Source organism: Scyliorhinus canicula, chromosome 16 (genome assembly GCF_902713615.1).
Source record: "Scyliorhinus canicula chromosome 16, sScyCan1.1, whole genome shotgun sequence".
Classification (NCBI taxonomy): domain Eukaryota; kingdom Metazoa; phylum Chordata; class Chondrichthyes; order Carcharhiniformes; family Scyliorhinidae; genus Scyliorhinus; species Scyliorhinus canicula.
In genome coordinates this window covers 40,645,619-40,673,306 of record NC_052161.1, presented here as the reverse complement: position 1 = coordinate 40,673,306, position 27,688 = coordinate 40,645,619, and the positions used below count along the sequence as shown (strand labels likewise).

At 42.7% G+C, this 27,688-nt stretch overlaps 1 protein-coding gene across 1 annotated transcript in view; it reads right to left on the bottom strand.

The window, feature by feature from the left end:
* dock1 (dedicator of cytokinesis 1) overlaps positions 1-27,688 on the bottom strand; it is a 763,650-nt gene that overhangs the window by 237,979 nt on the left and 497,983 nt on the right. Inside the window, 1 exon segment of the mRNA XM_038821673.1 lies at positions 4,234-4,312. Coding sequence (XP_038677601.1) covers positions 4,234-4,312 — 79 coding nt within the window.

The following is a 27,688-nucleotide window of genomic DNA, read 5'->3' as shown; positions in this document are numbered from 1 at the left end:
TATTTTGCTCAAACAGACTACTGTTTTGCTTACCAAACAATTATGGTTACATTTCAAATGTAATTTATCGCAAGTACATTTTATATGTCCTGAAACGTATTTAAAGTAATGGAAGCTCTGTTTTCCTTCATTGTAATGTCATCTCCAAGAACTTGTCTCAGCTCCCATGAAATGGTGGAAATTAGTTTCACATAGCGCTCGCACTTATTGGCACAAATACATCCATCTTTAGTAAATTAGGTAGTCTAAGCGACAGTACACGAGTGTGGTCATCTGCAGTCATTTGATACAATGCAAAACAACCTGGAAAGTCTGGTAGTGACTGCAGCAAAGTCCGTACAATCAGGCATGACAATTTACTAGAAGTGTAGTCCACCATTGTTGTATGACACATCAGCAACTGAACTCCAAGTAATGGAGGTTTATTTTACAGATATATAATATTCATTTTACATTTTGTACTCAGTTTTTTTCTCTTATTTTCTGCATAAAAGCCAACTCTTGTGAAAGGGAGTTTCACTCTCTACAAACCAACTCACAAGATGAGCCGCGTACCAGCTTCCCCAATGTATATGTATATTTTAAAGCAGAGGTTTCACAGAATCATAGACTCCCTACAGGGCAGGAGGCCATTCGGCCCATCGAGTCTGCACGAACCTCCGAAAGAATACCCTACTTCTGCCCATTCCCCCAGCTAACCTGCACATCTTTGGAACCTAAGGGGCAATTTAGCATAGCCAATCCACCTAACCTGCACGTCTTTGGGCTGTGGAAGGAAGCCCAGAGACACTTGGAGAACGTGCAAACTCCACACGGGCAGTCCCCCAAGGCCGGAATTGAACCCAGGTCTCTGGCACTGTGAGGCAGCAGTGCCAACCATTGTGCCGCCAAGTGAAGCGTTAACTAATATATTTTAGCTTAATTTATATGTCATTAGATCTCTCTTGATTGTCAAGGATTTAGTAAATGATATAATGAACATTTAGCAGACTGCAACTTAAAGTAGTTTACAGAACTGATGCAGATTTAAAGTAAACACGATGCTTTGATAGCTGCACTGACACTATGCCCAGGCTAGCATCTGGTAATTCTTTTACATGGGAATTCACTTGGCCCACAGGCACATTGTGCCAGAATTATGAGACAATGTCAATACAGCTGTGACTTAAATTAGCTATCACTAAATAGGCAGATTCTATGTATAACATCAGACCATACAACTGTAGTTATTCTTTCAAAGGTTATTATTAAAAGTTACTGCTGCAACACACCAAAATAGGCCGTCACCTTGTTTGAGCTGGTCGCATTTTCACCAAAAGATTTAGTCTGAGCCTTATACAAAATTTGTGCTCATACAACCCCACCCCTTGCCTCCCACATCTGCAGGCCCAGCCTAGCCCCTGAACTGAACCCTCCCTCACCCCACTGATCTCCAGCCAGCCCTCCCCACCCGAGCTCCAACAACCTATCTCAAAGTCCCAATGCCTCCCCCTGACCTCTGACTCCCAACCCTTATCCACTTATCTTAGTCACTTACCTTCTTCCTGGTTTATCAAGAGGCTAAATTTCAATAGGACGTTTAATTTACTTGGTTTACAGTATATAGTGCTGTAAAAAGAGGGTGTGGCCTTCTGCAATTTGATAGAGCAGCACTTCAATGCTGGGCCTCAGGAACGCTGTGCACTACCTGTAATTTGCCCGGCCTAAGTCGGAAGGTTGGATGAGACAGGCTTGGAAATAAATTCCCTAAGTAATTGGGCACAGAGTTGTAATCCAAAACTGTTTGCCATTCTGAGCAGGTTATGGTCCAATAATCTACAGAGAGCAGTCTGACTGCTGGTGAAATACTTTGTGCTGAAACAAGTTGCTCACAGGAAGAATAGCCAGTAAGGCTTCCTCTGGGAATTGAACTAATCTGGGATAATAAAGAAAGACAATTCAGAGTAGGATAAGCAGCAAGAAAAGGAAGCAGGGAGCGGAGAATGATTCTCAAGAGAAGGACTATGATTCTATGGTTTTGGCAAGATAGCTCGTTTGGTATGCGGTGTACCACAGGGAACAGTGCTGGGTCCTCTGCTATTTGTGATTTTTATCAATGACTTGGAGGACGGGCTGAAGGGTGGGTCAGTAAATTTGCTGATGACACCAAGATTGGTGGAGTAGTGGATGAGGTGGAGGGTTGTTGTAGACTGTAAAGAGACACTGATAGGATGCAAAGCTGGGCCGAAAAATGGCAGATGGAGTTTAACCCTGATAAGTGTGAGGTGATTCATTTTGGTAGAAAAAATTTGAATGCGGATTACAGGGTCAACGGCAGGGCTCTGAGGAATGTGGAGGAACAGAGAGATCTTGGGGTTCATGTCCACAGATCTCTGAAGGTTGCCACTCAAGTGGATAGAGCCGTGAAGAAGGCTTATAGTGTGTTAGCGTTTATTAACAGGGGGATTGAGTTTAAGAGCCGCGGACTTATGCTGCAACTATACATGACCCTGGTGAGACCACATTTGGAGTATTGTGTGCAGTTCTGGTCACCTCATTATAGGAAGGATGTGGAAGCATTGGAAAGGGTGCAAAGGAGATTTACCAGGATGCTGCCTGGTTTGCAGAATAGGTCTTATGAGGAAAGGTTGAGGGAGCTAGGGCTTTTCTCTTTGGAGCGGAGGAGGATGAGAGGCGACTTAATAGAGGTTTATAAGATGATGAGGGGATAGAGTGGATATTCAGAGACTATTTCCTCGGGTGGATGTAGCTGTTACAAGGGGGCGTAACTATAAGATTCAGGGTAGGAGTTATAGGAGGGATGCCCGAGGTAGGTTCTTTACTCAGAGTGGTTAGGGTGTGGAATGGACTGCGTGCTGTGATAGTGGAGTCGGACATTTTAGGAACTTTCAAGTGGTTATTGGATAGGCACATGGAGCACACCAGAATGACAGGGAGTGGGATAGCTTGATCTTGGTTTTGGACAATGCTCGGCACAACATCGAGGGCCGAAGGGCCTGTTCTGTGCTGTACTGTTCTATGTATTTTACGCTGGTGGAGACAGTCTCTGGTGCAACAGTGATGAGCTTTGCATTGTTTGAGGGCCCATCCTAGCTAAGAAATATAATGTCAAAATATCACGCTGCCGGTTGGGTTTTGGATGTATTTTCATTATCGTAAGTTTCAAAAAGCAGAGAAGGAACCTTCACCTTCCTTGCTTTGTCGATATTTATAGTGCTGTTACTCAGTGCTTCATGTACCTAGACTCTGCATCTCCTTAAGAAAGGTTCTGCCTGTATTTTAATATTTTCATAAATACTCCATCTTCACTCAATGCAAGATCCACTACTTACAGCGGGAATACCAGTCTCAATGCATTTTCCCAGTTTACCTGATGTCTGGTATAACTAAACAAGTTCAAAAAAGCACACAGGGATTTTTCATCTTCTGTCTCTCCATTTACAACCTAATGAATATTTATAGCGCGGTTACTGAATGTCTCATGCAACCACTCTACAATCTCAAGACAGGTGGTTCTTTATTCCCCCAACTCTCCCTGGTTCAATATTAAACAAGCTAAATCCATTCTCTCATCTTAATTGCCAAGCTAATTTTAAAACAAAGCTGTAAATTGTCTAGTTCAGGAATCCAGCAAGAAGAGCTCACAGCAATGACAGGAGTTCGAGAGACCATGAGGAATTAGGACTTAATGATAGGTAACATGTTTAAATGCAGACAGCTGCTTGGACTGCCCAAAACAGTCATGAGGTTTATTACAGTTTAAAGTAATAGACAACTTTGGATGCAACATCTACAGTAATGGCAATGTAAGTGGCTGTCTGGGACAAGAGGACTCTGCCAATAAAAAAAACATAAAATCACCTCACTGTTGTCCATGGTAAGCTAATCACACAGAATGGCTGCCATGTTTACTGAGAAAATAACAGGGCATGCATTCCAAAGGTTGATCATCAGGTGGAGTGCTTTGAAATATTTCAAACTACTTTATAATAAGGTCACTTAATCTTAAGTGCCAGTTCATTTCTCTCTCCTCACAAAAAATAATACTATATACCCTCACAAGTTCCATTTAAAGAGGTACTCATGATGATGTATCGTTTGCAACTTTTATTCTTCTTTTACAGTATGTGCCGAGTCACCCACAACCATCTGCAAACATAATTTATACTTGTAGCCAAACTAATCTCACTATATGACCCAAAGATTCCAGGATGTTGGCTTTACTTCACTTACCTGCAGCTCAAAGTTTGCTTGATCAAGAAATGTCTTGTTCAGCATACCTGCATACTGATTTATTGCTCGGAGGAAGACTCTGAAAAATAAAACCAAATAAAAACACACTGAATTACCACCTCAAATTATATCAATGCTGAAAGAACCTGAAAATATAAACAACTTAATGAACAATGTACAATGAGAAAACACCAATTTCATTCAAAATACTCCAGATGACATATCAACTTCCTTTGAGCAGAAACATTTTATTTGCAATATTATTTCAGAAGTCAAAACTTGTTGAATAACATAGAATACAAAGTGAATGCACTACATAAACAAAGGAATTTTTTATTACTATGCAAGGTCAAAACAAATCAATGACTTTTCTTTCTGTAGGAGAAACTGGTACTTAATGTGAGAGAGGATTAAGACTGGGGAACTCAGTGACCCTTGGCAGCTGTCTGAATTGGAGGTATTGAGGCTTAGAGTTTGTGAACAAGGCCTCTGGTTATTTCTTATACCCTTTCATATACTTGACAAAAACAGCGAGCCTGACAATATTGTGAAATATGTCAAATGCAACTGTGCAGTCAATCTATGTAAAACTACCTTTTATTCCCTTTCTCTGCTGATCATCCAGTGATAAGAACCTCCAGAAGAAGATACCTCAAAGTGGGATAATACCTACATCACACCCCAGAATCAAGACAGTGATTGGCAATCTGGACGGGCTATGGAATGACTTACAAGAGTCTGCTCGTCACGATGCACCCAGCATGAATGACCAACAGCAGGGCAAAGTGAAAGTGGTGATTTGCTGGAAAGTGAGACCCTTCTCAACTCTGCTTGGGAAGCCAGGGTTACAGGTTTCAAGAGTTAAAGCTATGAGAATAACACTGTTCGCCACACACAAAGAATTAGATGAAGTATTGGACGGTCTGCCAAGCACTTTCAGCACCATAGCGGAAAGTAATGAGTCCACTTCCTGCTTATGCACTGCTGTGCCACTTGAAATCACCACTGTGCTGACTATAGACCTCTCAGGGGATGGTTTCAGATGGACCTTGTAATAGTAGCAGGCATTATCAGCCTATGTAGTTTGGTGCTAACAGCTGCCATTGAGACTCTAAATTCCAATTTGGTGAATCTTTGGGGGGAAAATAATCAGCAACTTCTAACAACATATAAATATTGTAAAAGTGTTAATATTTATTAATATATGATTGAACAGAACCGTAATAATTAATGATATTGACTGCTTAAATTATTCTAAAACTTGCATCTATTCTGTTATTAGCTCTTCAACTGGAGTAATCTCAATCCTTTCCCAACATCACATATTCTTGTTTTTGAAATGCTTCTCCAAGTCCCTTCTGAAAAAAATGAAATGAAATGAAATCGCTTATTGTCACAAGTAGGCTTCAAATGAAGTTACTGTGAAAAGCCCCTAGTCGCCACATTCCGGCGCCTGTTCAGGGAGTTTGGTACGGGAATTGAACCATGCTGCTGGCCTGCCTTGGTCTGCTTTAAAAGCCAGCTCTTTAGCCCTGTGCTAAACCAGCTTCTAATCTTCTAAATGTTATAATAATTGTCTCAATATTCATTTGGTGAAAGGGATGTCATGCTCTAATAGCCACGTATGAAAAAAAATCTTAGCTTTTCCTTTTATTTTCTATCAACAATCCTGAGTCTCATCATTGATTCATCAACCAGTAGAAATAATCTGGTCCTACACAAAACATTTCATAATTGTGAAAACCTCTTAGATTATCTCCTTAACCTTTTATCCACAATCTTCTGGGCCCTTCTTCAAAGCTGTAACCCTTTATCCCTGTATTATATCAATGAAGCTTCACTGCAACATTTTCACAGCTCTAATACAAAAGGATGTGTGCAATATTCTACCGTGTGCTAACAACCTGTACAAAATGAATTTAATCTCTCTTGCTTTTGCGTTCAATGGTTTCAGGTAAAACCCAGAATCCTATTTGCCTGTTCATGTCAGTTTAAAAAAAATATGAATACATGTAGATTTTTCTGTACCATTGAATAATCTTTCATTTAACCTTATTTTGTTGCTAATTTTTCCAAATTATTCTGTTTAATTTATCTGTATTGAACCATAATTGCCACCTATCAGCCTACTGCACTAACCTATCTCCCAGCTCCTACACTCTTCCTTCGTTAGAATCCCAAATTTGGTACAAGTAGCACACTTTAAAACAACGCCTCTTGTGAATACATCTAAAACCTCTAAGCAAATAGAAGACAAAAGCTGTCCCAGTTATACATAAATACCTTGTTTTTTTATTGATTGTAATTTCCTTAAATATCTCCGAAGTTAAATAGCATTAGAAGAGGTAGTTTTAATCCAACATGCCTAACAGAAATGGAGCATTTGAACAGTTAAGGTCGCTGTAAAGAACTATCTAATGTGATTTATGTTTTATTTTTGAGCGTTTGTTTAACCACTGTTCAGTCAGTGGGTGGAATTTACTGGCTGTTCACGGCGGCGGGAAATACTGGTCCCATGTGCCAAAGCACAGGCTTCCCGCCGGCGAGGGTAGATCCTGCTGGTGGGCCATCTTTCCTGCAAAACACGCGGCGGGTTGGTCGGTCATGAAGCTCAATTGTATCAAGCTTTGGGAATGTCTTGTTTTACAGCCTGTGCTCGAGACATGTCCTTATCAGAGATAAACAAAGGACAGGCAGGCCTGTTGACAGCTATGGAAGCTTTTTCATAAGAGAGAGTGCTTTTGCTATAATATTCAATAAAATTAAGATTTAGGCAGCATGTTCTTACAGATTTCCCCACTTTGAGAAGGAAAAGTTATTGCTGGCTTCTCACAATTGGCACTGATTAACTATGTCTTAGCGATAAGCTCGTTGTCCTAACTTCTTAATCAAAGACCATAGGTAGCAAACCAGAATTCTAACGATCATCAACACAATGTTTGAGCTGCCACATTGAATAAATGCAAAAACTTTTCCAGATTCACCTTCCCCACCTGCAGATCATCTCTTTAGAACAAAATTCGAAATTATTGCCATGTTTGAAGTACACCATTGTTCAAACAAAAAAAATCACGAATGATGCTGATGAGTGAAACCAAACTCAATTGTTGCCAGCCTCAGCATCAATAATGCAGACTACCAGCTCCCATTACCACTGTATCGGAGAAAGGAAACCATTTTTCTATGGATCGCCATTTGCAGCCACTGGGGGTTTGGAGCTACTTGCCCAGATACTTGATGCACCACAACTACTGGCCGACATCTGTTACACAAGGCCACTTTTTCTGCCTTCATCCTCTCAAGCCACTGCTCGACAGGGTAAGGACTCAGTTCTAATGGAGGAGTGGGGAAAAGAGGATTCACAGTTCGTGGAGGTATTCAAAATATTACGACAGTCACAGGCATGGTGACTCAGATGGTGGCAATTAAAATGGCGTACCATATGTTCCCTCTTTTCAGAGAATCTTGAACTAGGGGTCACATTTTAAAAATAACGGGTCCCTATTTAAGATAAAGATGAGCAGTATATTTTTTCTTTCAGAGGATTGAGAGTCTCTGGAACTCTCTTCCTCAAAAGGCAGTGTAAGCAGAGTCATTGAATATTTTTGAAGGCTGAGCTAGATAGATTCTTGATAACAGGGGGGTGAAAGGTTATTTGGGGGGCAGGCAGGAATATGGTGTTAAAGTTATAATCAGATTTTCCACAATCTTATTAAATGGCAAAGCAGGCATGAGGGGTCGAGTGGCTTACTCCTGATCCTTTTTTGTATGCATCTTGATTAATTCATCTTATTTGAACATCTATTATAAAGGATGCCCATTCCGTCAAAGCATTCCATTTGCAGAATTATTTTCTTTCATGCATTTGCAGGTTGGCTTAAAAAGTACGAAGAAATATATATTTTTATTCAAACAACATTTTTATTATAACAAATCCAACAACAATATAATCAACCCCAACCCCATTGTATTCACAAAATACACCACCCTATCCTCCAAAACCCCTCCCCCTTACCCCTCATAAAGAAAACAAAACCGTACCAAACTCTCACTGGAGAATATTCATCTTCAGAATCTGCACCCTTCCCACTGGGGTCAGAGGGAGGGCATCCCACCGTTTCAAATCGGCCTTCATCCCATCCACCAGGCTAGAAAAGTTAAGTTTTTAAAGCGTGAATACCCAGATACTGGAAGCTAGTCTTGGCCGGACGAAACAACAGCCTCCCCTGATCAGCTCTCCTTCACGGGGAGGGAATTCACTGGAAAATATTCACTCTCGCTCAGATTTAGTTTGTACATGGCAAAAGCAGTTTGGGACATTTCTCAGACTCATATGATTCCAACTTCTAACAACAAAATTCACTGCATTCAGAAAACATATCACAAATTCCTTATTGACCCCACAAGAAGCTAGCTTTTTTCGAGCCAGAAATTTCCTCTGGTGAGCCAAGATTGATTACTCCAGTTTCCGAATTTCAATTCCAGAATCTTAATAGTAGTTCTTATCGGGAGTTAGACAAATTTCACATTTGTTTGACTTAAATGTCAAGTTGGTCAGGGCAGTTATTCACAATGAATAACACCTTTCTATTCTAACCTTTTCGTATTGGGGAGGAAGTGGTGTAACGGCATTCTTACTGGACTAACAATCCTTCCTTTAGGAAAGGAAATTGGCTGTCCTTTCCTGGTCATGCGAATCCAGGCCCACACAACGTGGTTGACTCTTAAATGCCTTCTGAAATGGTCTAGAGTCACTCAATTGTATTGAATCATGAGAAAGTCTATAAAGGAATGAAACGGGAATGACCACCCGGCATCCACTTACACCGGAAAGTTCAACGGCAAACTCAACCCTGTTGATCCTGCAAAGTTTTCCTTCCCAACTTATGTCAAAATTGGAAGAGCTGTGCCACACACTAGTCAAGCGAAAGCATGACATAGTCATACTCACAGAATCATGGCTAACAGATAATAGTCCAGATCTGCAAGGGCAGCACGGTAGCATTGTGGATAGCACAATCGCTTCACAGCTCCAGGTTCCCAGGTTCGATTCCGGCTTGGGTCACTGTCTGTGTGGAGTCTGCACATCCTCCCCGTGTGTGCGTGGGTTTCCTCCGGGTGCTCCGGTTTCCTCCCACAGTCCAAAGATATGCAGGTTAGGTGGATTGGCCATGATAAATTGCCCTTAGTGTTGGGTGGGATTACTGGGTTATGGGGATAGGGTGGAGGTGTTGACCTTGGGTAGGATGCTCTTTCCAAGAGCCGGTGCAGACTCGATGGGCCGAATGGCCTCCTTCTGCATTTTAAATTCTATGTAAATCACCATTCCTGGGCATGTGTTGTCCCAGCAGTAGGACAGACACAGCAGAGATTTGGGAGGGAATTGCACTAGGACTCCACAACATTTACTCTGGACTCCATGAAGTCTCATGGCAACATAGTGGTTAGCACAGTTGCTTCACAGCTCCAGAGTCCCAGGTTCAATTCCCAACTTGGGCAACTGTCTGTGCGGAGTCTGCACGTTCTCCCTGTGTCTGCGTTGGTTTCCTCCGGGTACTCTGGGTTCCGCCTACAGTCCAAAGATGTGCAGGTTAGGTGGATTGGCCATGCTACATTGCCCTTAGTGTCCAAAACAAAAAGGTTGGGTGGGGCTACTGGGTTATGGGGATAGGGTGGAGGTGTGGGCTTGGCACGGTTGCTCTTTCCAAGGGCCGGTACAGACTCAATGGGCTGACTGGCTTCATTCTGTGCTGTAAATTCTATGGCATCAAATCAACCATGGACAAGTAAACATCCAGTAGATTACCGCTTACTGTCCCCAATCCCTGCCTCAGCTGATGAATCAGGACTCCTCCATATTGAACACCATTTAGAGGAAGGACAGAGGGTGGCAAGGGTGCAGAATATATTCTGGGGGGGGGGGGGGGGAACTTTAATGCTCATCACCAAGAGTGGCTCAGTGCGACTTTATTGACCGAGCTGGCTGAGTGATCAAGATATAGCTGCTAGACTCACGCGTGGTGACAAAACCAACAACAGGGAAAAATATACTTGAGCTCATTCTCACCAATCTGTCTGTTGCAGGTGCATCTGTTCATGCCAGTATGGTAAGAGTGACCACCACATAGTCCTTGTGAAGAAAAAGTCCCATCTTCACTTTGAGGATATCCGCCATGTTATGTGGCACTACCACTGTGCTGATTGGGATATTTTTCAAAAAGATTTAGCAACTCAGGACTGGGTATTTAAGAGGTGCTGTGCACCATCAGCAGCAGCAGAACTGTACTCAATCACAATTTGCAAGCTCATGGTCTGGCATATTCCATGGCATCCAAGAGGCGGTGCATGCCATCAACAGTAGAACTGTACTCAACCACAATCTGTCACCCCATGGCCCTGCATGTCCCAAAGTCTGCCATTACCACCAATCCAAGGGACCAACTTTGGTTCAATGAAGAGTACAGGAGGACATACCAGGAGCAGCACCAGGCATACCTTCAAATGAGATGTCAATCTGGTGAAGTTACAACTCAGGATTACTTGCGTGATAAACAGAATAAGTGATTTTCCAACCAATGGATCAAATCTAAGCTCTGTAGTCCTGCCACATCCAGTCATGAACGGTGGTAGACAATTAAACAACTCACTGAAGGAAGATGTTTCACAAATATCGCCTTCCTCAATGATGGGGGATCCCAGCACATCAATGCAAAAGATAAGGTTGAGGCATTTACAATAATCTTCAGCCAGAAGTGCGAAGTGAATGTTGCATCTTGGTCTCTTCCAAAGGTCTCCAGCATGCCTGTTTTTAGATAATTCAATTCACTCAACGTGCTATCAAGAAATAGCTGAAGTTACTGGATACTACAAAGGCTATGGGCCCTGACAATATTCTGGCAATAATACTGAAGCATCCCGTGCCTCTAGCCAAGCTGTTCCAGTACAGCTACAACACAGAATAATTGCTCAGGATGTCCTAAATACAAACAAAAGCAAGACAAATATAATCTGGAAATTTTTTGCCCCATCAGTCTACTCACGATCATCAGTAAAGTGATGGAAGGCATCATAAACACTGCTATCAACACTTTTGCTCAGCAATAACCTGCTCAGTGATGTTCAGTTTGAGTTCCGCCAGGATCACTCAGCTCCTGACCTAATTACAGTCTTGGTTTAAACATGGATAAAGGAACTGAAATCCAGAGGTGAGGTAAGAGTGACTGCCCTATATGGCATCAAGGAGCCGGAGAAAAACTGGTGTCAAAAGGAGTCGGGGGAACACTCCATTTGTTGGAGTCATACTTAGCACAAAGGAAGATGGTTGCGGTTGTTGGAGATGAATCATCTCAGCTCCAGGACAATACTGCAGCAGTTCCTCAGGGTAATGCCTAAGGTCCAACCATCTTCAGCTGTTGCATAAATGACCATCCTTCTGTAACAAGGTCCGAAGTGGGAATGTTCATTGATGATTGCACAATATTTAGCACCATTTGCAACTCCTCAGATACTGAAGCAGTCCATGTCCAAATGCAGCAAGACCTCAACAATGTCAGGCAGTAAGTAACATTCACGTCACACAAGCGTCATGCAATGACCATCTCCGATAAGGGAGAATCTAACCATCTCAAGGGCATTCAGGGATGGGCAATAAATGCTGGCCTAACCTCCTATGCTCTTGTCCTGTACATGAATTGAAAGAAAACCTAAAATTTGTAACCAGAGGCTGAATGTATTGTCATGTATTTGCTCTGTTTGGCCCCTTGTTCTGTACTGTAACCAATCACTGTTTTGTCGATGTACCATTTGTCAATGTTCTCTTGATTATTCATGTGTCCACTATGTACGTGCATTCTTCGGCCGCAGAAGAATACTTTTCACTGTACTTCGGTACATGTGACAATAAATTAAATCAAATCAAATTCAAAAATTGTGGAAATCATCCAAAATGTCTCACTGAAATGTTAAACTGTTAAATATTTTTGAAACAGCCAGACTTTGTTAATTATCAGAAGAAGCTGCTTATTGGTCTGTTTATATGTTAATGCTCAGACACAGACATATATTCTTTGCTTCCTTACACTAAGCACTTCCAGCAGTAGACATATATGTTTTCTTGGTACATTCTTTCAGGGAAATTCTGTTTCATCAATGTTGAACACATCATAAGGCTGGAACTTGAGAAATAATGCAGAACTTAAAGCCATTCATTTGTTACATTGAAGGTTACTTAATTGGCTTTTCTGGTTAATAAAAATGAATTAAGGCATTCTATCTCTTGATCCAACCCAAGATGATTTTAAAGGGACGGCTATAACTAATTTCTTATGTCATTTAGATCATTTGAGAAAATGATATTTATTCCGGAGTTCCAGTGAGTCTTTTTTATATTCTTCTTGAACTATTCAAAAAGCTCTTCTCCAATGTCATCAAGTGTATAACCATTACATGTCAATGTTGAAATCTGAGAAAGTTTGGGTGCAGTCAAGTTATATTCCTATGGTGGAAAAAGGTAGGGAAAATAAACCCAGAGTCCTCTGATGGTGAAAGGGATATAGAGAGTAAGACGAAGTATACAATTAATGAGTATGACCAATGTTAAGTGGATAATATCCTGAGCAATTAAAAAAACTAAGATGAATGCAGGAAATTCAGAGTGGAAAGTGAAAAAATAGATAAGAGAAGCAAAGAGAGAGTATAGGAAGAGACTGGCAGCTAATAGAAAAGTAAATTCTGAAGTTTTCTACAGCCATATAAATATTAAAGGTGGGCAGCACGGTGGCACAGTGGGTTAGCCCTGCTGCCTCACGGCACCGAGGTCCCAGGTTCGATCCCGGCTCTGGGTCACTTTGTGTGGAGTTTGCACATTCTCCCCATGTTTGTGTGACTTTCACCCCCACAACCCAAAGCTCTGCAGGCTAGGTGAATTTACCATGCTAAATTGCCCCTTTATTGGAAAAAAAATTAAAAATAAATAAATTAATATTAAAGGTATGGTAAAAAGAGAAGTGGAACTGATTAGGAACAAATCATGCTTTACCAATTTGATGAGGGAATAGAGAAGATTAATAAGCGTAATGCATTTGATCTGGTGCACATGGATTTTGAAAAGGCATCTGCTAAAGTGTCACACAACAGACTGGTTAGTAAAGTGGAAGTCCATGAAATAAAAAGGATAGTAGCAGCATGGATGTGAAATTGAATGAGCGACAAAAACAGCATTCATTATAAGCAGCAGTTTTTGGACTGCAGGATGGTTTCCAATGGGGTTCCCCTGGGATCAGTGTTAGGACCCTACTTTTCCTGATGTATATTAATAACCTGTAATTCGGTGTTTAAGACACAATTTCAAAATTTGCGGATGATACAAAACCTTGGAAGTACCGTGAACTGCAAGGAGGATAGTCACAGGCACCAAGAGGACATACAGACAAACAAGTGGCAGATGAAATTTAGTGCAGAGAAATGTGAAATGATTCACTTTCATAGGAAGAATGTAGGGACACAATATAAAACAAAGGGCACAATTCTAAAGCAAGGGCAGGGGGAAACGGGTGGTGATGCTGGAGTAGAGGGGCCTGAGAGCATTGTGCACAAGTCATTAAAGATGGTATAACAAGTTGAAAAAAGGGGTTAATAAAGCATATGGGATTTTGGGTTTTTAAGTAGGGGCATAGCATACAAGAGCAAGCAAGGTTCGTTAAACCTGTATAAACCATTGGTTCAGCATCAACTGCAGTATTCTATCAAGGTCTGGACAGCACACTTTAGGAAGGATGTGAAGACATTAAAGAGGGCGCAGAAAAGATTCATGAGAATGGTCCCACGGATGAGGAAGTTCAGTTATGTGGATACATTGGAGAAGCTGGGGCTGTTGGAATTTGAAATAAAAGCAGAAAATGCTGGAGATAGGGCAGCATGTGGCGCAGTGGTTAGCACTGGGACTGCGGCGCTGAGGACCCGGGTTCGAATCCCGGCCCTGGGTCACTGTCCGTGTGGAGTTTGCACATTCTCCCCATGTCTGCGTGGGTTTCACCCCCACAACCCAAAGATGTGCAGGTTAGGTGGATTGGCCACGCTAAATTGCCCCTTAATTGGAAAAAAATAATTGGCTACTCTAAAATTTTTAAAAAAAAAAAAAAGAAAATGCTGGAGATATGAGTGGCACGGTAGCACAGTGAGTAGCACTGTTGCTTCACAGCTCCAGGGTCCCAGGTTCAATTCCCGGCTTGGGTCACAGTCTGTGTGGAATCTGCACATTCTCCTCGTGGCTGCGTGGGATTCCATCGGGTGCTCTGGTTTCCTCCCGCACAAGTCCCCAAAGACATGCTGTTAGGTAGATATTCTGAATTCTCCCTCTGTATACCCAAACAGGCGCCGGAATGTGGCGACTAGGGGATTTTAACTTAATTACAGTGTAAATGTAAGCCTACGTGTGACAATAAAGATTATTATTATTATACTCAACAAATCAGGTAGCATTTGTGGAGAGAAACAGCGTAAATTTTTCCGATAAATTACGTTGCATCTGAATAATAGGATTGATTACAATAATTGGCAAGACAACCAGGAGAGAGTAGGAACAATTATTTAATCGGTGATTTTTATGCATGGTCTGAAAGGGTGTTGTTAGGAGATATAATTGGATCTATATTTGAAAATATTGAAGGGCCATGGGTAAAGCTCAGCAGAGTGGAAGCAATTTTATGCTCTTTGACAGACCTGGCACAGATATGTTAGCCCAAACAGCTTCCTTCCGTGTTGCACGATTCTATGCTTAGAAAACATTTAGTGTAGCAGCCTTTGGCTGCAATGAAAAAAATCCTTGTTGCAATATGTGTTCCAATATCCCTATCAAGTAAAGGTGATTACAATTGGCAATACTGTAGCGTAAAACATGTCGCTTCAAAGGTCCCAGAACAATCTTTTTCAACTCTAAATCCCAGCATGTTCTTCTGACTCTGGTCTGCTCTGTGCTTCCCCATTCTAAACATGCTTTCCTTCAAATTGTTTGCAAAATATTTTGCTTAATAATTTCAATATTTTGCATGCTGAGAAAACATAATTTTGAATTCAACAATTAATAAGATACGACAACTGAAGGAACATTTCCTCTCGGACCCTCAGACAATTTTATTTCAGGGTAAAGCAATGGATTTGACTTGACATTTATTATGATATAGAGAGACTTTCGAATGATGATACTATTTTCAACCTGGTGCTTTAACAGATCAGATAACTATATCATAAAAGTCACATTTGCCACATTATGTCAAGTCAATAAATGCTGTTAAAAGTAGTGATTAGTTTACGAGAAGATTATATTTGTTCAAAAAATTCTGGGTGCCTTTTACAATTTAAATTAATTCTCTATCATATTTTTATCATAATTTATTTCTGCTGAGTAAGATCTAATGGATTATAAATCAGTTGACTACCCCTGTGCATTAGGAGAATGAGGTAATATATGCCACAATTGCAATCAGGCCTGGCACTTTGTTTCAGGTCAACTGAAGCGCTAAATAGTCTAGAGATCATAATGTTGTCTCCTCCATGGCGTGTGGCTACTCCCTTGGCTTTCTAAATCCAACATGCAGCACGGAACAATCAGTTTCGCAAGATAGCATGTTATCTATTGCAAGCAGGACAGATTTCTGATAAATCTGTTTTTAAGTAGAATCTCTAAATTGTTTTTTTCTAACTTTTTTTGTAAATATTGCATGTTTGAACTATGTGATTCATCAAGCTTATTAACTGACTTGAGGTAACCATGTACTTCGTAGGTGAAATATTATTAACTTGCAATCCCTGAAGGCAACCATATGTTCAGTCTCCAATAGTTGTAAAGCTAGCACTGTTCAGCCAGTAACTGAACTACTGGAGCATGAGGATTCCAATAAATAAAACAAAACACCAACAGGAAATATATCTGAATACATCAGGGAAGTTTAACAACCAATGTTTAATGTTCACCAAGTATTAAATTACATTAAAAAACCCCACTTAGATTTCACACATTATAATTACAACAAAGGAATAATGCGTGACTCATCTAAGAATTCTTCCTGGAATTATAGCTTGATAAAACTTGTGTACACACATGCATTCAAGTATTTTTATTATACTGTCATCTCACATATAATTTTAACAGAATAAACATTACCTTCTCCAATAAAAATTCTGTCATTGCATTGTGAACTACATGTACGTTGATGCAAACAAAAATGCTGTTGTCAAGTTAATGTGAAAATTCAATTACTCAAATTAAACTGCAAATGGTTATTAATTTAATTAATGATAAATATGAATTTTCTGATGACAAATATAATAGCTTATTGCTTAAGACATGACCCGTTGAGTATTACATATTGTACTCTATGTTGTATTGTTAAGTGCCATGGGCATTCACACGTGGGCACGAAGGAAACATATCTAATAATACATTTAGGATTAAATTAACCGTGTGATGAACTGTGCTCTGAATCTTACGAGTCTAAAATTCAAATCATAAAAATAAAATAAAAAACGCAGTATTGACATCTGTTTTTTAGACCACCACGTCAGTATGCAGAAAACTAGCTCTTAGGCACAGCTCATTTTCAAAATTGCAAACGTGATCATTAAATTCTTTATCAATCTGCATTTGACAGCGCAACAGAGGATAATAATATGATTTTCATTCTGAACCTCTGGTCTGTTGTGAGTAAAATATTTATTAATCTGCCTTGTGGAAGTTTATTTCTGTTTTTATATATTTTTAAAGCCTTTTTTATTGAGAATTTCATTTGTCAACAGAGTGCAACATTAACCTGGTAACACATCAGAAGGAAAGAAAAAAAGACAACAGAAAACGAAAGGATATTTACAGAGTGCAATGATAGAGCCTATGTACAGGTGTGTGGGCCCCTATTTGGGAGCCCTGGTGATTGGAAGCTCCTGCTGCGTAGATTTGCCGCAACCGTCCGTCCTTGCTGTCCCCTGGCACTGAACCGCGCTAGGGGTGGGGGGGGGGGAGAAAGACTTGTTCAGCACTAACTTGGTGCGCGGTTTGGTCTTGCCATTGTGGTCACTTCCACTTGCGCTCTTCTTTTTCCAACTAAAATTTAGAGTACCCAATTAATTTTTTCCAATTAAGGGGCCAATCCATCTAGCCTGCACATCTTTGGGTTGTGGGGGTGAAACCCACGCAATGACAGGGAGAATGTATAAACTCCACACGGACAGTGATCGGCCGGGATCGAACCTGGGACCTCGGCGCCGTGAGGCAGAAGCACTAACCACTGACCTGCTGCCCTCCACTTGCGCTCTTGCCTTTTGCCCCTTCTAGATCCCTTTTTTTGTGTTTCCTCTCCTTGGCCTCTAAGCACCCCCATTCTTAACACCCCCTCACCCTTCCTTCCCCCTTCTTTCTTTATCCAATATATGTTTAGTTTCCCCCCCCCCCACCCACACTTGCTTATTGGTTGCTGGCCACGAACTGGTCTTGCAACAAGCTGGTGAATAGCCATCGCGCATTGTGGAAGCCTTCTCCTGATCCCCGGATGGTTAATTACATTTTCTCCAATTTGAGAACTCTGCTAGGGCGGATAGTGAGGTTGTGGCCAAGCAGGAGTCTTTGGTGGGCGATTAGGGAGGCAAAGACTAGGGCGTCTGCTCATCTTCCCATAAAGAGCTCTGGCTGTTCCGATGCCCCAAAAACCACCCTCACCCCACAACTTTGGACTCTCTGCGTCTGGCTGCTGTTGAGTAGAGAGTCAAGAGTTCTGCTCCTTTTCCCAAACACCTTTATTTTTCATGAATACACTCAGCACCAAAACCTTATCATCACATCACATGCCTCAAAGGCCACCTGTAGCCTCTTTACATATCAGTGCCAATCATTGGATCAATGAGACATCTAATTGGAATGTTTCTTAACCCATTCCTTAACATGGACATGGCCTCAAAGAACGTCGTCCAGTAGCCGATATGCCTGAGGCAAGACCAGAACATGTAGGTGTGGTTAGCCGGACTTCACTGGCACCGCTCACATTTGTCCTCCACCAGGGAAGAGCCTGCTCAATCTTGTTCTGGTTAGCGGAGCCCTGTGCACCACCTATACCTGCGTAAGGTTCAGCCCTGTACATGAGGAGGTGGAGTTTACCCTATGCAGTGCTTCGAACCAGAATCCTCCCCCTATCTCTATGCACAGTTCCTCCTTCCATTTCTCCAGTTTCTCTTCAACAGGTGTATGTACTTCTTCCAGTATCCATCGTACATGTCCACGAGTTGCCGTCTCCTAGTTTGCTCGTGGTCAGAAGTCTGTCTAGTAGTGAGTGTCCCGGTACCATGGGAACATTGTTGTCTCTTTTTGGAGGAAATTCCTTACTTGTCTGTATCTTAATCTGTTCCCTTTCGGTAGTTGGAGCTTGTCTCGGAGTTTCTCAGGATCAGCATTCTACCGACTACATATATGTTCCATGCCTACAGTATCTATTGTCATGGGGATGACATTTTGCAGATGGGGCCCATGATGGACACCGGGGTCAGACCAAAGTGCCGTAGTTGGGTCCACGTCCTATATGGCCACTACCACTGGGCTTTTTGAGTATCTGGCTGGGGATGGGGGATGGGAGTGCAGTGGTGCATCTCTGCATAGGAACATTCCTCCACCTTAACCTATTTACCTCCGGTTCCTTGATCCAACCATGCACCCTTTCTGCGGTAGTAGCTCAGTGGTAGAATTGGAGATTCAGGAGAGCCAGACCCCCCCATGTTTATCCTTCTCTGTACTACCCTTTTTCTGATTCTTGGGCTCTTCCATTTCTACACAAACACCATGATTAATTTGCCAACTTTGGTGAAAAAGGCCTTGGGGATGAAGATCCGGAGGGATCTGAACAGGAAAAGGAACCTGGGCAGTACCTTCATATTGATCATCTGCACTCTCCCCACCAGGGTAAACGGGAGCGATTCCCACCTCTGCAGGTCCCTGTTTACCTCCTCCATCTGACTCATCAAGTTCCATTTATGGATCCTTGTCCAGTCGTGGGTTATTTGTATCCCCAGGTATCGGAATTTGGTCTGGGCCAACTTGAATAGCAACTTCCCCAGCTCTGGTTTCCCCCTCTGTGGGTTTACAGGGAAGATTTCACTCTTACTCAGGTTGTTTGCAACCTGAGAAGGCTCCAAAATCCCTTCGGAGGTCCATTAATCTTCCCATGCGGGCCAGGGGGCTTGAGACATAGAGGAGCAAGTCATCTGTGTAGAGTGAGACTCTATACTCTCTCTTTCTCCCCTCTGAATTCCTCTCCACCCCTCCGCTAATCTAAGAGTGATTGCTAGTGGTTCTATTGCCAGTGCCAGGGACAATGGGCATCGCCGCTTCGTGCCTATGTGCAGATGGAAGCATCCAGAGCTGGTGGTGTTTGTCCCTATGTTTGCTATGGGAGCGCTGTACAGTAGCTTCACCCACGAGGTGAACCGTGGCCCAAACCCAAACTGTTCCAGTATCTCTGTGAGGTACCTCCATTCGACCTGTCGAAGGCCTTCTCTGCCTCTTAGGGAGATGATCACCTCTGGTGTCTCTCCCCCGGTTGGGTTCATGATCACATTCAGCAGTTCCTGATGTTCGCTATTAGCTGTCTGCCCTTTACAAAGCCTGCCTGGTCCTCTGCGACTACCTCTGGCACGCAACTCTCTAGTACTTCGGTGTCAATATTTAGGAGGGAGATGGGTCTTCGTCAGGTCTTTGTTCTTTTTTGGGATCAGTGGTATTGAGGCCTGGGCCAGCATGGGTAGCAGGGTTCCTCTCCGTACAGAGTCATTGAACATCTCCCCTGTGGGGTTCAGCTGGCACAAATCTTTTATAGAAGTCCGCCGGGAACCCACCTGGGCCCGGTGCTTTTTCCGCTTGCATGAAGCTGATACTCCACGACTTCGCCCAGTTTTAATGTTGCTTCCGGGTCCTGCCTCTTTTCCTCTCCCACGACTGGCATGCCCAGATACCGTCGAGGTACCGCTCCATCTTCGAATCCCCCAAGGGATGCTCAGAGGTATACTGTTCTCGATAGAAAGTTGCAAAGCCTTATTGATCTCATCTGGTGCTGCGACTGCTTTGCTGTTCCTATCCTTCACCTGCACTATTTCTCTCGTGGCTGCCTGCTTTCTCAGCTGGTGAGTCAGCAGGTAGGTGGCCTTGTCTCCATGCTCATGGAAGGTTTTCCCTTTGTCTGGCAGAGTTGGTTCGCCGCTTTTACGGTGGAGAGCATGTCAAATTCCATTTGTAATTTCTTTCCTCTCCACCAGTAATTCCACTGGAGCACTGGAGCCATGGAGTACCTCCGATCCACCTCCAATCAGTAGACGACTAGCTGCTGCCTAGCCGCCCTCTTTTTCCTGTCCCTAAGCGCCATACATGCTATTATTTCACCCCCTTAGCATCACCTTCAGTGCTTCTCAAAATGTGGAGGATGAAACCTCCCCATTCTGGTTGCAGGTTACTTATCTGTTGATGGCTTGTGATATTCTCTCACAGAATATCTTATCGGTGAGGAGGGCTGTGCCCAGCCTCCATGGACGGCGTTGGTTCCAGCCTGTCTCTAACCTCACATCCACGTAGTGTGGTGCATTGTCCGAGACTACTTTGGTGGAGTATACCTCCCCTGCCACCTCTGGAAGTGCTGATTTCCCCAATACAAAGTAGTCAATTCCGGCTGCAGACTCTTTGGATCTGGGAGAAGGAGGAGAACTCCTTCTCCTTTGGGTGTATGAATCACCATGGGTCGACCGAGTCCATTTGCTCCATAAAGGCGCTCAGTTCTCTCTCCAAGGCTGATTATTTCCCTGATTTGGGATAAATCTGTCTGTCTGTGGGTCCCATAAACAGTTGAAGTCCCTCCCTATCATAAGTTGGTTGGAGTCCATTTTTGGAATTTCTACCATGGTCTTTTTAATGAAGTCTGCGTCATCCCAGCTGGGGGCATACACATTTACCAGTTCGACTGGTGCCCCTTCCAGGACACCCCTCACCGTGACATATTGTCCCTCCAGGTCCGTCACCATCTTTGCCATTGTGAATGTAGTCCCCTTATTGGACAGTATGGCCATGCCCTTGGCCCTTGAAGTACATCTGTCCCGCCCAACTTTTTCTTACCCTCAGTTGGTCTTTCTCCTTCAGGTGTGCCTTTGTCTGCCCTAAGGCTTTTCAGATGGGTAAAGACTCTGGATCCTTTCACTAGGCTATCGAGTCCCTTGACATTCCAGGTGACTTCAGTTGAGGGGTTTCTGTCCCCACTTCCTGCGGGGTCAGCCACCATACTCACCACGTGGATGTGCACTCTGGAGTTTCCCCTTGTTTGGGTGCCATCTAAGATGGTCGTCGTTGGTTCCGGTCTGCCCCAATCCTGGTACACGTGTGCTCATCCTACATCCAGGACCAAATGTTTCATGCCCAACTCAGGATCCGCTCCTTGTCCTGAAACCAGTGGAGCTTAGCAATAATGGCCCACCGTGGCTCTCCTGCCTTGGCCTCTGCTTGGGCGACCTGAAGCTTTCACTTCCACCCAGCTTACCCAGCATTTATGTCACATATTCGGTCGGGTTCCTGCCCTCCGGTAGACCCACAATTCTGAGGTTCTGGCGGAAAGACCTGTTCTCTTGGTTTACCACCTTCCTCTTGAGCATTCCCTGGCCTGCCACCAACTTTGCCATCTCTGCTTTCAGCGAGGAGATGTGGTCTCCCTGGTTGTGACTGCCCACTCGAGTTCTCATACTGTCGTCTCCTGTGCCTGCAATCGTTGCTCCGTCTTCTCCAGCGCCTCTTTGAAGGGGGCCAGCATGTCTGCGACCACCGACTTCACCGTCATCAAAGTCTCCTTCTTTGTGGTGTCTGTTAGGAGCTCCTGCATTAGGAGCTCCATCCATTGCCCGACTGGTGGGTAAGTTGGCATTTGTTTCAATGGTTCTGCCATGTCTTGCTCTGCCTTGCTCCCCGTGTGTCCTGCCTCATCTTTTCTTTCCTGGCTCTTGATGCCCCTATTCTCCCTTCGAATTTTGATTGGTTTGAGGGCATATATTTGGGTAAACATTGAGGGGAGGTGTTTTTTTGTTGGCTTAGCGGTCAATTTGCGGGTTAGAAGTACTTAGGGTAGAATTCTCCGCTCCCCACGTGGCGTGGGAGAATCGTAGGAGGGCCTCCCGACATTGTTTACGCCCCCCCCCGGTTCTCCCCCCCCTCGGAAAAATCGCCGCTCGCCGTTTTGCACGGCTAACGGCGATTCTCAGAGCCCGATGGGCCAAGCGGCCGGCCCTTCACACCCGTTTCACCACGGCAGCAACCAGACCTGGTCGCTGCATTCGTGAAACAGGCGCCGGATGCCCGTTTGGGGCATCGAGGGGCCCAATTGGGACGGGAGCACCGCGACTGTGCTCCGGAGGGGACAGGCCCGCAATTGGTGCCCACCGATCGTCGGGCCTGCGTCCAAAACGGACGCACTCTTTCCCCTCCGCCGCCCGGCAAGATCAAGCCACCATGTCTTGCCGGGCGGCGGTGGAGAAAGACAGCACCGCGCATGCGCAGATTTGCATCGTCTGCGCGCTGATGTCATCCGCGAAGCGCCGTCCGGGCGTCATTTCCGGCAGCCGAGAACGATGGGGGCCCGCTCCTAGCCCCCCCGGTGGGGGTGAATTAGGTGCGGGGAGCGGGCCCCGAGGCCGTCGTGAACCTCGGCCGAGTTCACGACAGTCTCCGTGATTTTTGGAGCCAGCGGAAAATTCCGCCCTTAGTTCGAAGTTTCCAAATGGAGAGCCACCTTTCGTGCCACTGCTCAGCACATCCCCACCACCAGAAGTCTTATTCCAGTATTCATGATCTGGGTATTATTTTTAAACATTTTTTATTCTTGTCTAAGTGACTATTGATTTTGACCCAAACAATAGTTCTCAGACATACCCCTGCCGCTGAAGTCAAACTGACTGGTTTGTAGTTGCCATCAGACCAACAATTTTTAAGTCTACAAAACATTACTTGAAATGCAGTCACACTTCCATCACTCCCTCAGTATTAGCACAGGCATTTTGTACTATGTGAGAGGCGATAAAGTGATGTTTCAAAATACATTATAAGATAATTATTCCATGTGTAAGACAGGAAGGGGTTGAAATCACATAATGAGCTATGTTTATTTCTCCTGCAGGAATTTTACATTTTTAATTTTTGTAATTATTTTAAGTTCTTAGGAAGAAATTTCATGTAATAAGGACAATGTAAATTATTCACACTGGAGAATATTACAAACATTTATTATATAGGCTGAGGATTAGATATAATTGATTTAAAATTCACATACTTCTTGCAGTAATTTACCAGATTTTGATTATCTGTGATTTTTATTTTAACTTGTAGATAGATTTGTAAATTTCTAGTAAATTGCTTGGATATCTATGTCTAAAGAAATCAGTTGGCAAAGAAAACTAATAAAATCTCACACTTACAAGTTCAGGTGAATCAAATCATCTGCGCAAATAGATTAAAATGAGCTAGCAAGATACAGGAGCAGGTACTTAAATATGGGCAATATTCCAAAGATGTGCAGGTTGGGTGGATTGGCCATGAAAAATTGTCCAAAATTCTATGATTAACCTAGGACAAAAGTTTGGCGCAACATCGTGGGCCGAAGGGCCTGTTCTGTGCTGTATTTCTCTATCTATCTAATATTCTAAAATCCTGTAAACTGGGCTGAACGATTAAGTTTTCCAACTGGTGACTTGGCTGGCACAATTAAAGCTTGCTCAGTGAGAATAACTAATTTTGAACATCAATTAAAACTGTATATTAGAGAGTCGCACGGTGGCTATGCTGCCTCACGGCGCCGAGGACACGGATTCAATCCCTGCCTTGGGTCACTGTCCCTGTGGAGTTTGCACATTCTCCCCTGTCTGCGTGTGTCTAACCAGCAACTCAAAGATGTGCAGGGTAGGTGGATTGGCCACACGAAATTGCCCCTTAATTAAAAAAAAACCCGCTAAATAGACTGGTCTTTGGCACTTAAAATAATTGAGAACTCGTATTTATTGAATTTAGAGTGTTGTTGAAGTATTTTATAAATTGAATCTATTTTCTGTACAGTTTGTCCAGACTAACAATCAAGAAGAAACTTTGTTAAGTATGGAAGTAAATCAGTCGATACTATGATATGGCTCTCCACCATCCTGAACACATATTACTCAAACTGATGAACAGATTTGTGTTGATAAAGTACTGAATTTGGGATTATATATCAAGAAACTTAAAATAATAAATCCGTTGTGCAGAAGAATTTTCAAAATACAAAATTGGCTGATTGAGTTTAGCCCTGCCTCATGAAGGAAGTTCAAGTGCCAGTTAACACCTCCAATTCATTTTGCACTTACTACTGAAAAGACAAAATAGCACAAATGCTGGAAATCTGAAATATAAGTAGGAAATGTTGGAAATACGCAGCAATTCAGGCAGCATTCTGTTGAGGGGTAAACAGATTTAGCAGTTCAGCTTTGTGAACTTTGTGAAAAATATTGTACAATTGCGGAACTCGGATATAGGATTTTAACGCACCGTTTGGCTAAAAAAATGAAATGAGTGGAATATGATCTGAAATTGGTGAACTGGATGCTGAGCTTGGAAGATGCCTCATCATCAAAAGAGGTCCCTCAATCTTCCATTAAATTTCATTGGGACAGTGTAGGAGGCTGAGGAGAGAGATCAAGGTGGAAGTGGGGCAGAGAATTAAAATTGCTACCAATAGTAGGTCAGGGTAACCTTTGCAGACTGAAAAAAAAATGTTCAGCAAAGCAATGAACCAACCTCATTATGATGGCTGCATAAAGTAATTCCACTATTCCTGGTCAATGTGGATATGATTGGTTAATTAACCATGTCAATCACACCTGCAGAACGCACTGCTGTAAATTACTGGAATTTATGTACATTTTTTGTATCTAACTATCCTCCAGCATTTTGCTGGAATAATCACCCTTATTTCCCCTTTATTGTTTGCTGTTGCTATTTTGGTCCATGGGTGCTTAATGGACATGTATCTTTAAGTAAAGCAGAAGAATTAAGAAGCTACAAGAGAGAACCCTGCTAGTCTCTGCTGGTTTAAACTGGAGCTTCAGACTTGTCGGCGGCAGAGAGAGAGAGATTGGGTGGGACTCGGTTTGATGAATTGGCCCAAAAGGCCTGACTCTACCTGGTAACAGCAGGTGATTGGATCCTGTACCAGTGGAATAATTGTAAGAGTCCCAAGGAGTTTCAGTTTGTCTCCTCCATGTTCTCGCCAGAAAGGCTGTAGTCCTGGGGCTGCAGAGAACCTAAATCAATCTACAGGAAAATGTAGAGGCTGCAAACAAAGAAAAGGACCTTCTCTCGCTCTGTCCAGAAGGGCAGCGAGTGCTTTATTTCTTTTTAAAAATAAATTTATTTTTTCCAATTAAGGGGCAATTTAGCGTGACCAATCCGCCTATCATGTACATCTTTTGGGTTGTGGGGGTGAAATCTACTGAGGCAAACTCCACACGGACAGTGACCCAGGGCCGGGATACAAACCCAGGTTCTCAGCTAACCACTGTGCCACCATGCTGCCAAGTGCTGTATTTCTGAGGCAACAGAGACCTGAATGAATCAATAATAAAAAACACAAACTGAAAGCAAAGCTTGAAGAGGAGTAAAGTTCTGGAAACCACCATCTGAAATGAAGACTCTTTTTTCCTTCTCCTTATTATTTTTGCCTCTTTCCTACCCTCTGTGTCTGTCTGGCTTATGTGTGCAGATATAGAAGGTGTGGGGGGGGGGGGGGGGAGTTAAAGTTAGGAATTAGATAATAGTTAACCAGTTCTTTTTGCTGCATATTTCATAGTTATTATAAATAAACAGTAATTATTGGGCAGCCAAGGGCCAAAGTCTTTGGGTATCTTTCTAAGAATTATTGGTTAATTCATTTGTGTTGTGAGTCTGAGTCAAGTGGGGCTGGAATTGATTGTGCACTAGGCAAGGTGTCAAAACACAGGAATCAAATTTGGGAAGATGTGGTAAATAAAATAATAAAGGCACTGCAATACAGAAAAACGTTAATATGGAAAATGATAAACAGACCACAACAGAAAGTGAGATAAAGTACAAAGTACAAACGAGTAAGTATGTCAGCAGATAAGGCTAGATGTTCCAAAAATATTAAAAGTCAAAACTAAAGGTTCTGTATCTGAATGCTTGTAGCATTCAAACCAAATCAAAAGAACTGTTAACACCATTAGAAATAACAAGTATGCTCTTGTAGCCATTACAACAACATGGTTATAGGATGACACAGATTGGAACCTGAATATTGAACAGTATGTGATATTTAGGATGGATAGGACGCATTAGAGAATTTAGGATGGATAGGACGCATTAACACATTAGAGAAGAGGCCTAGGTTCAGGATTCTATGCATTGGGCAATTTAAAGGTTAAACGCCTGGGGTACAGTGTGTTGTTTTGCTTTTCGAAAACAGACGGTGAAATTGACAAAGGAATATGTTTTTCAGTCTAGGCTAATGGGCTCTGGTTTGACTGGGGAGGTCCCTGGTGCGCTCCCAGCCCGCAAAGACAATTTGTCTTTTAGCTTGGAAGAGGAGGTAATTGCTGGGTGCAGCCAGAAAGGCAAAGAAACAATGAATTTTGAGAAGTTGTGGAGAAAGGCAGTTTTGGAGAAAGCGGTTACAGATACAAGGTACAGATACAGATACACACCCAGTCTGGCAAACTCGTGTTTTTCTTGAGAGCACAAGTAAAGGCAGTTTTCTTAACCAGTGGAAGAGTTTAAAAAAGAGTAATAATATTTTGAGTGCAGAGCAGTTTTTGTCTGAAGACACAGAAGAGGGTGAAACAATGCAGTTGGAGCAACTATTTGAAGATATTCAGCCAGAGTCTGAAGGGGTTAAAACCAGAGCCAGAATCTGTTCCGTATCACAAATATTACTCTATGCCCTGATAATTCTAAGGAAGATTAAGGGCTGTATGTTTCTTTCCTTGTTATTTAATGGGAAATTGTTTTAACGGGTGACTGTAAGCTGAAATTTTCGGGTGTGATGTTAAAAGTTTGATATTGTATTTATAATAAAGTTTTGTTTTAGAAATGCCAAAGCCCTATTTTGTCCTGCAATCACTCCTGGAACAAATCATTTTTTCCGCACAGTCTTAAAATAAATGAAAATATTGGGGTTTCAGTTCATTCTCTTAGCCACTGTTGGGGTCTGGCCTGGAATCATAATAAAATTGGGATCCCTCTGGGTGAGTGGGTGTGGAATGATTGCATTCTTTTCAAGTTTGAAATTTAAACAGGGAGTAACTGGAGATGACGCTTTCAGGTACAAAAGTTTTATGGGTATGGAAACAAATATTCAGGAATATTTACAAAGCGAAACTCAAGCAAAACTTTTGGGTTTGGAGGAGAACCTGCAGTTCA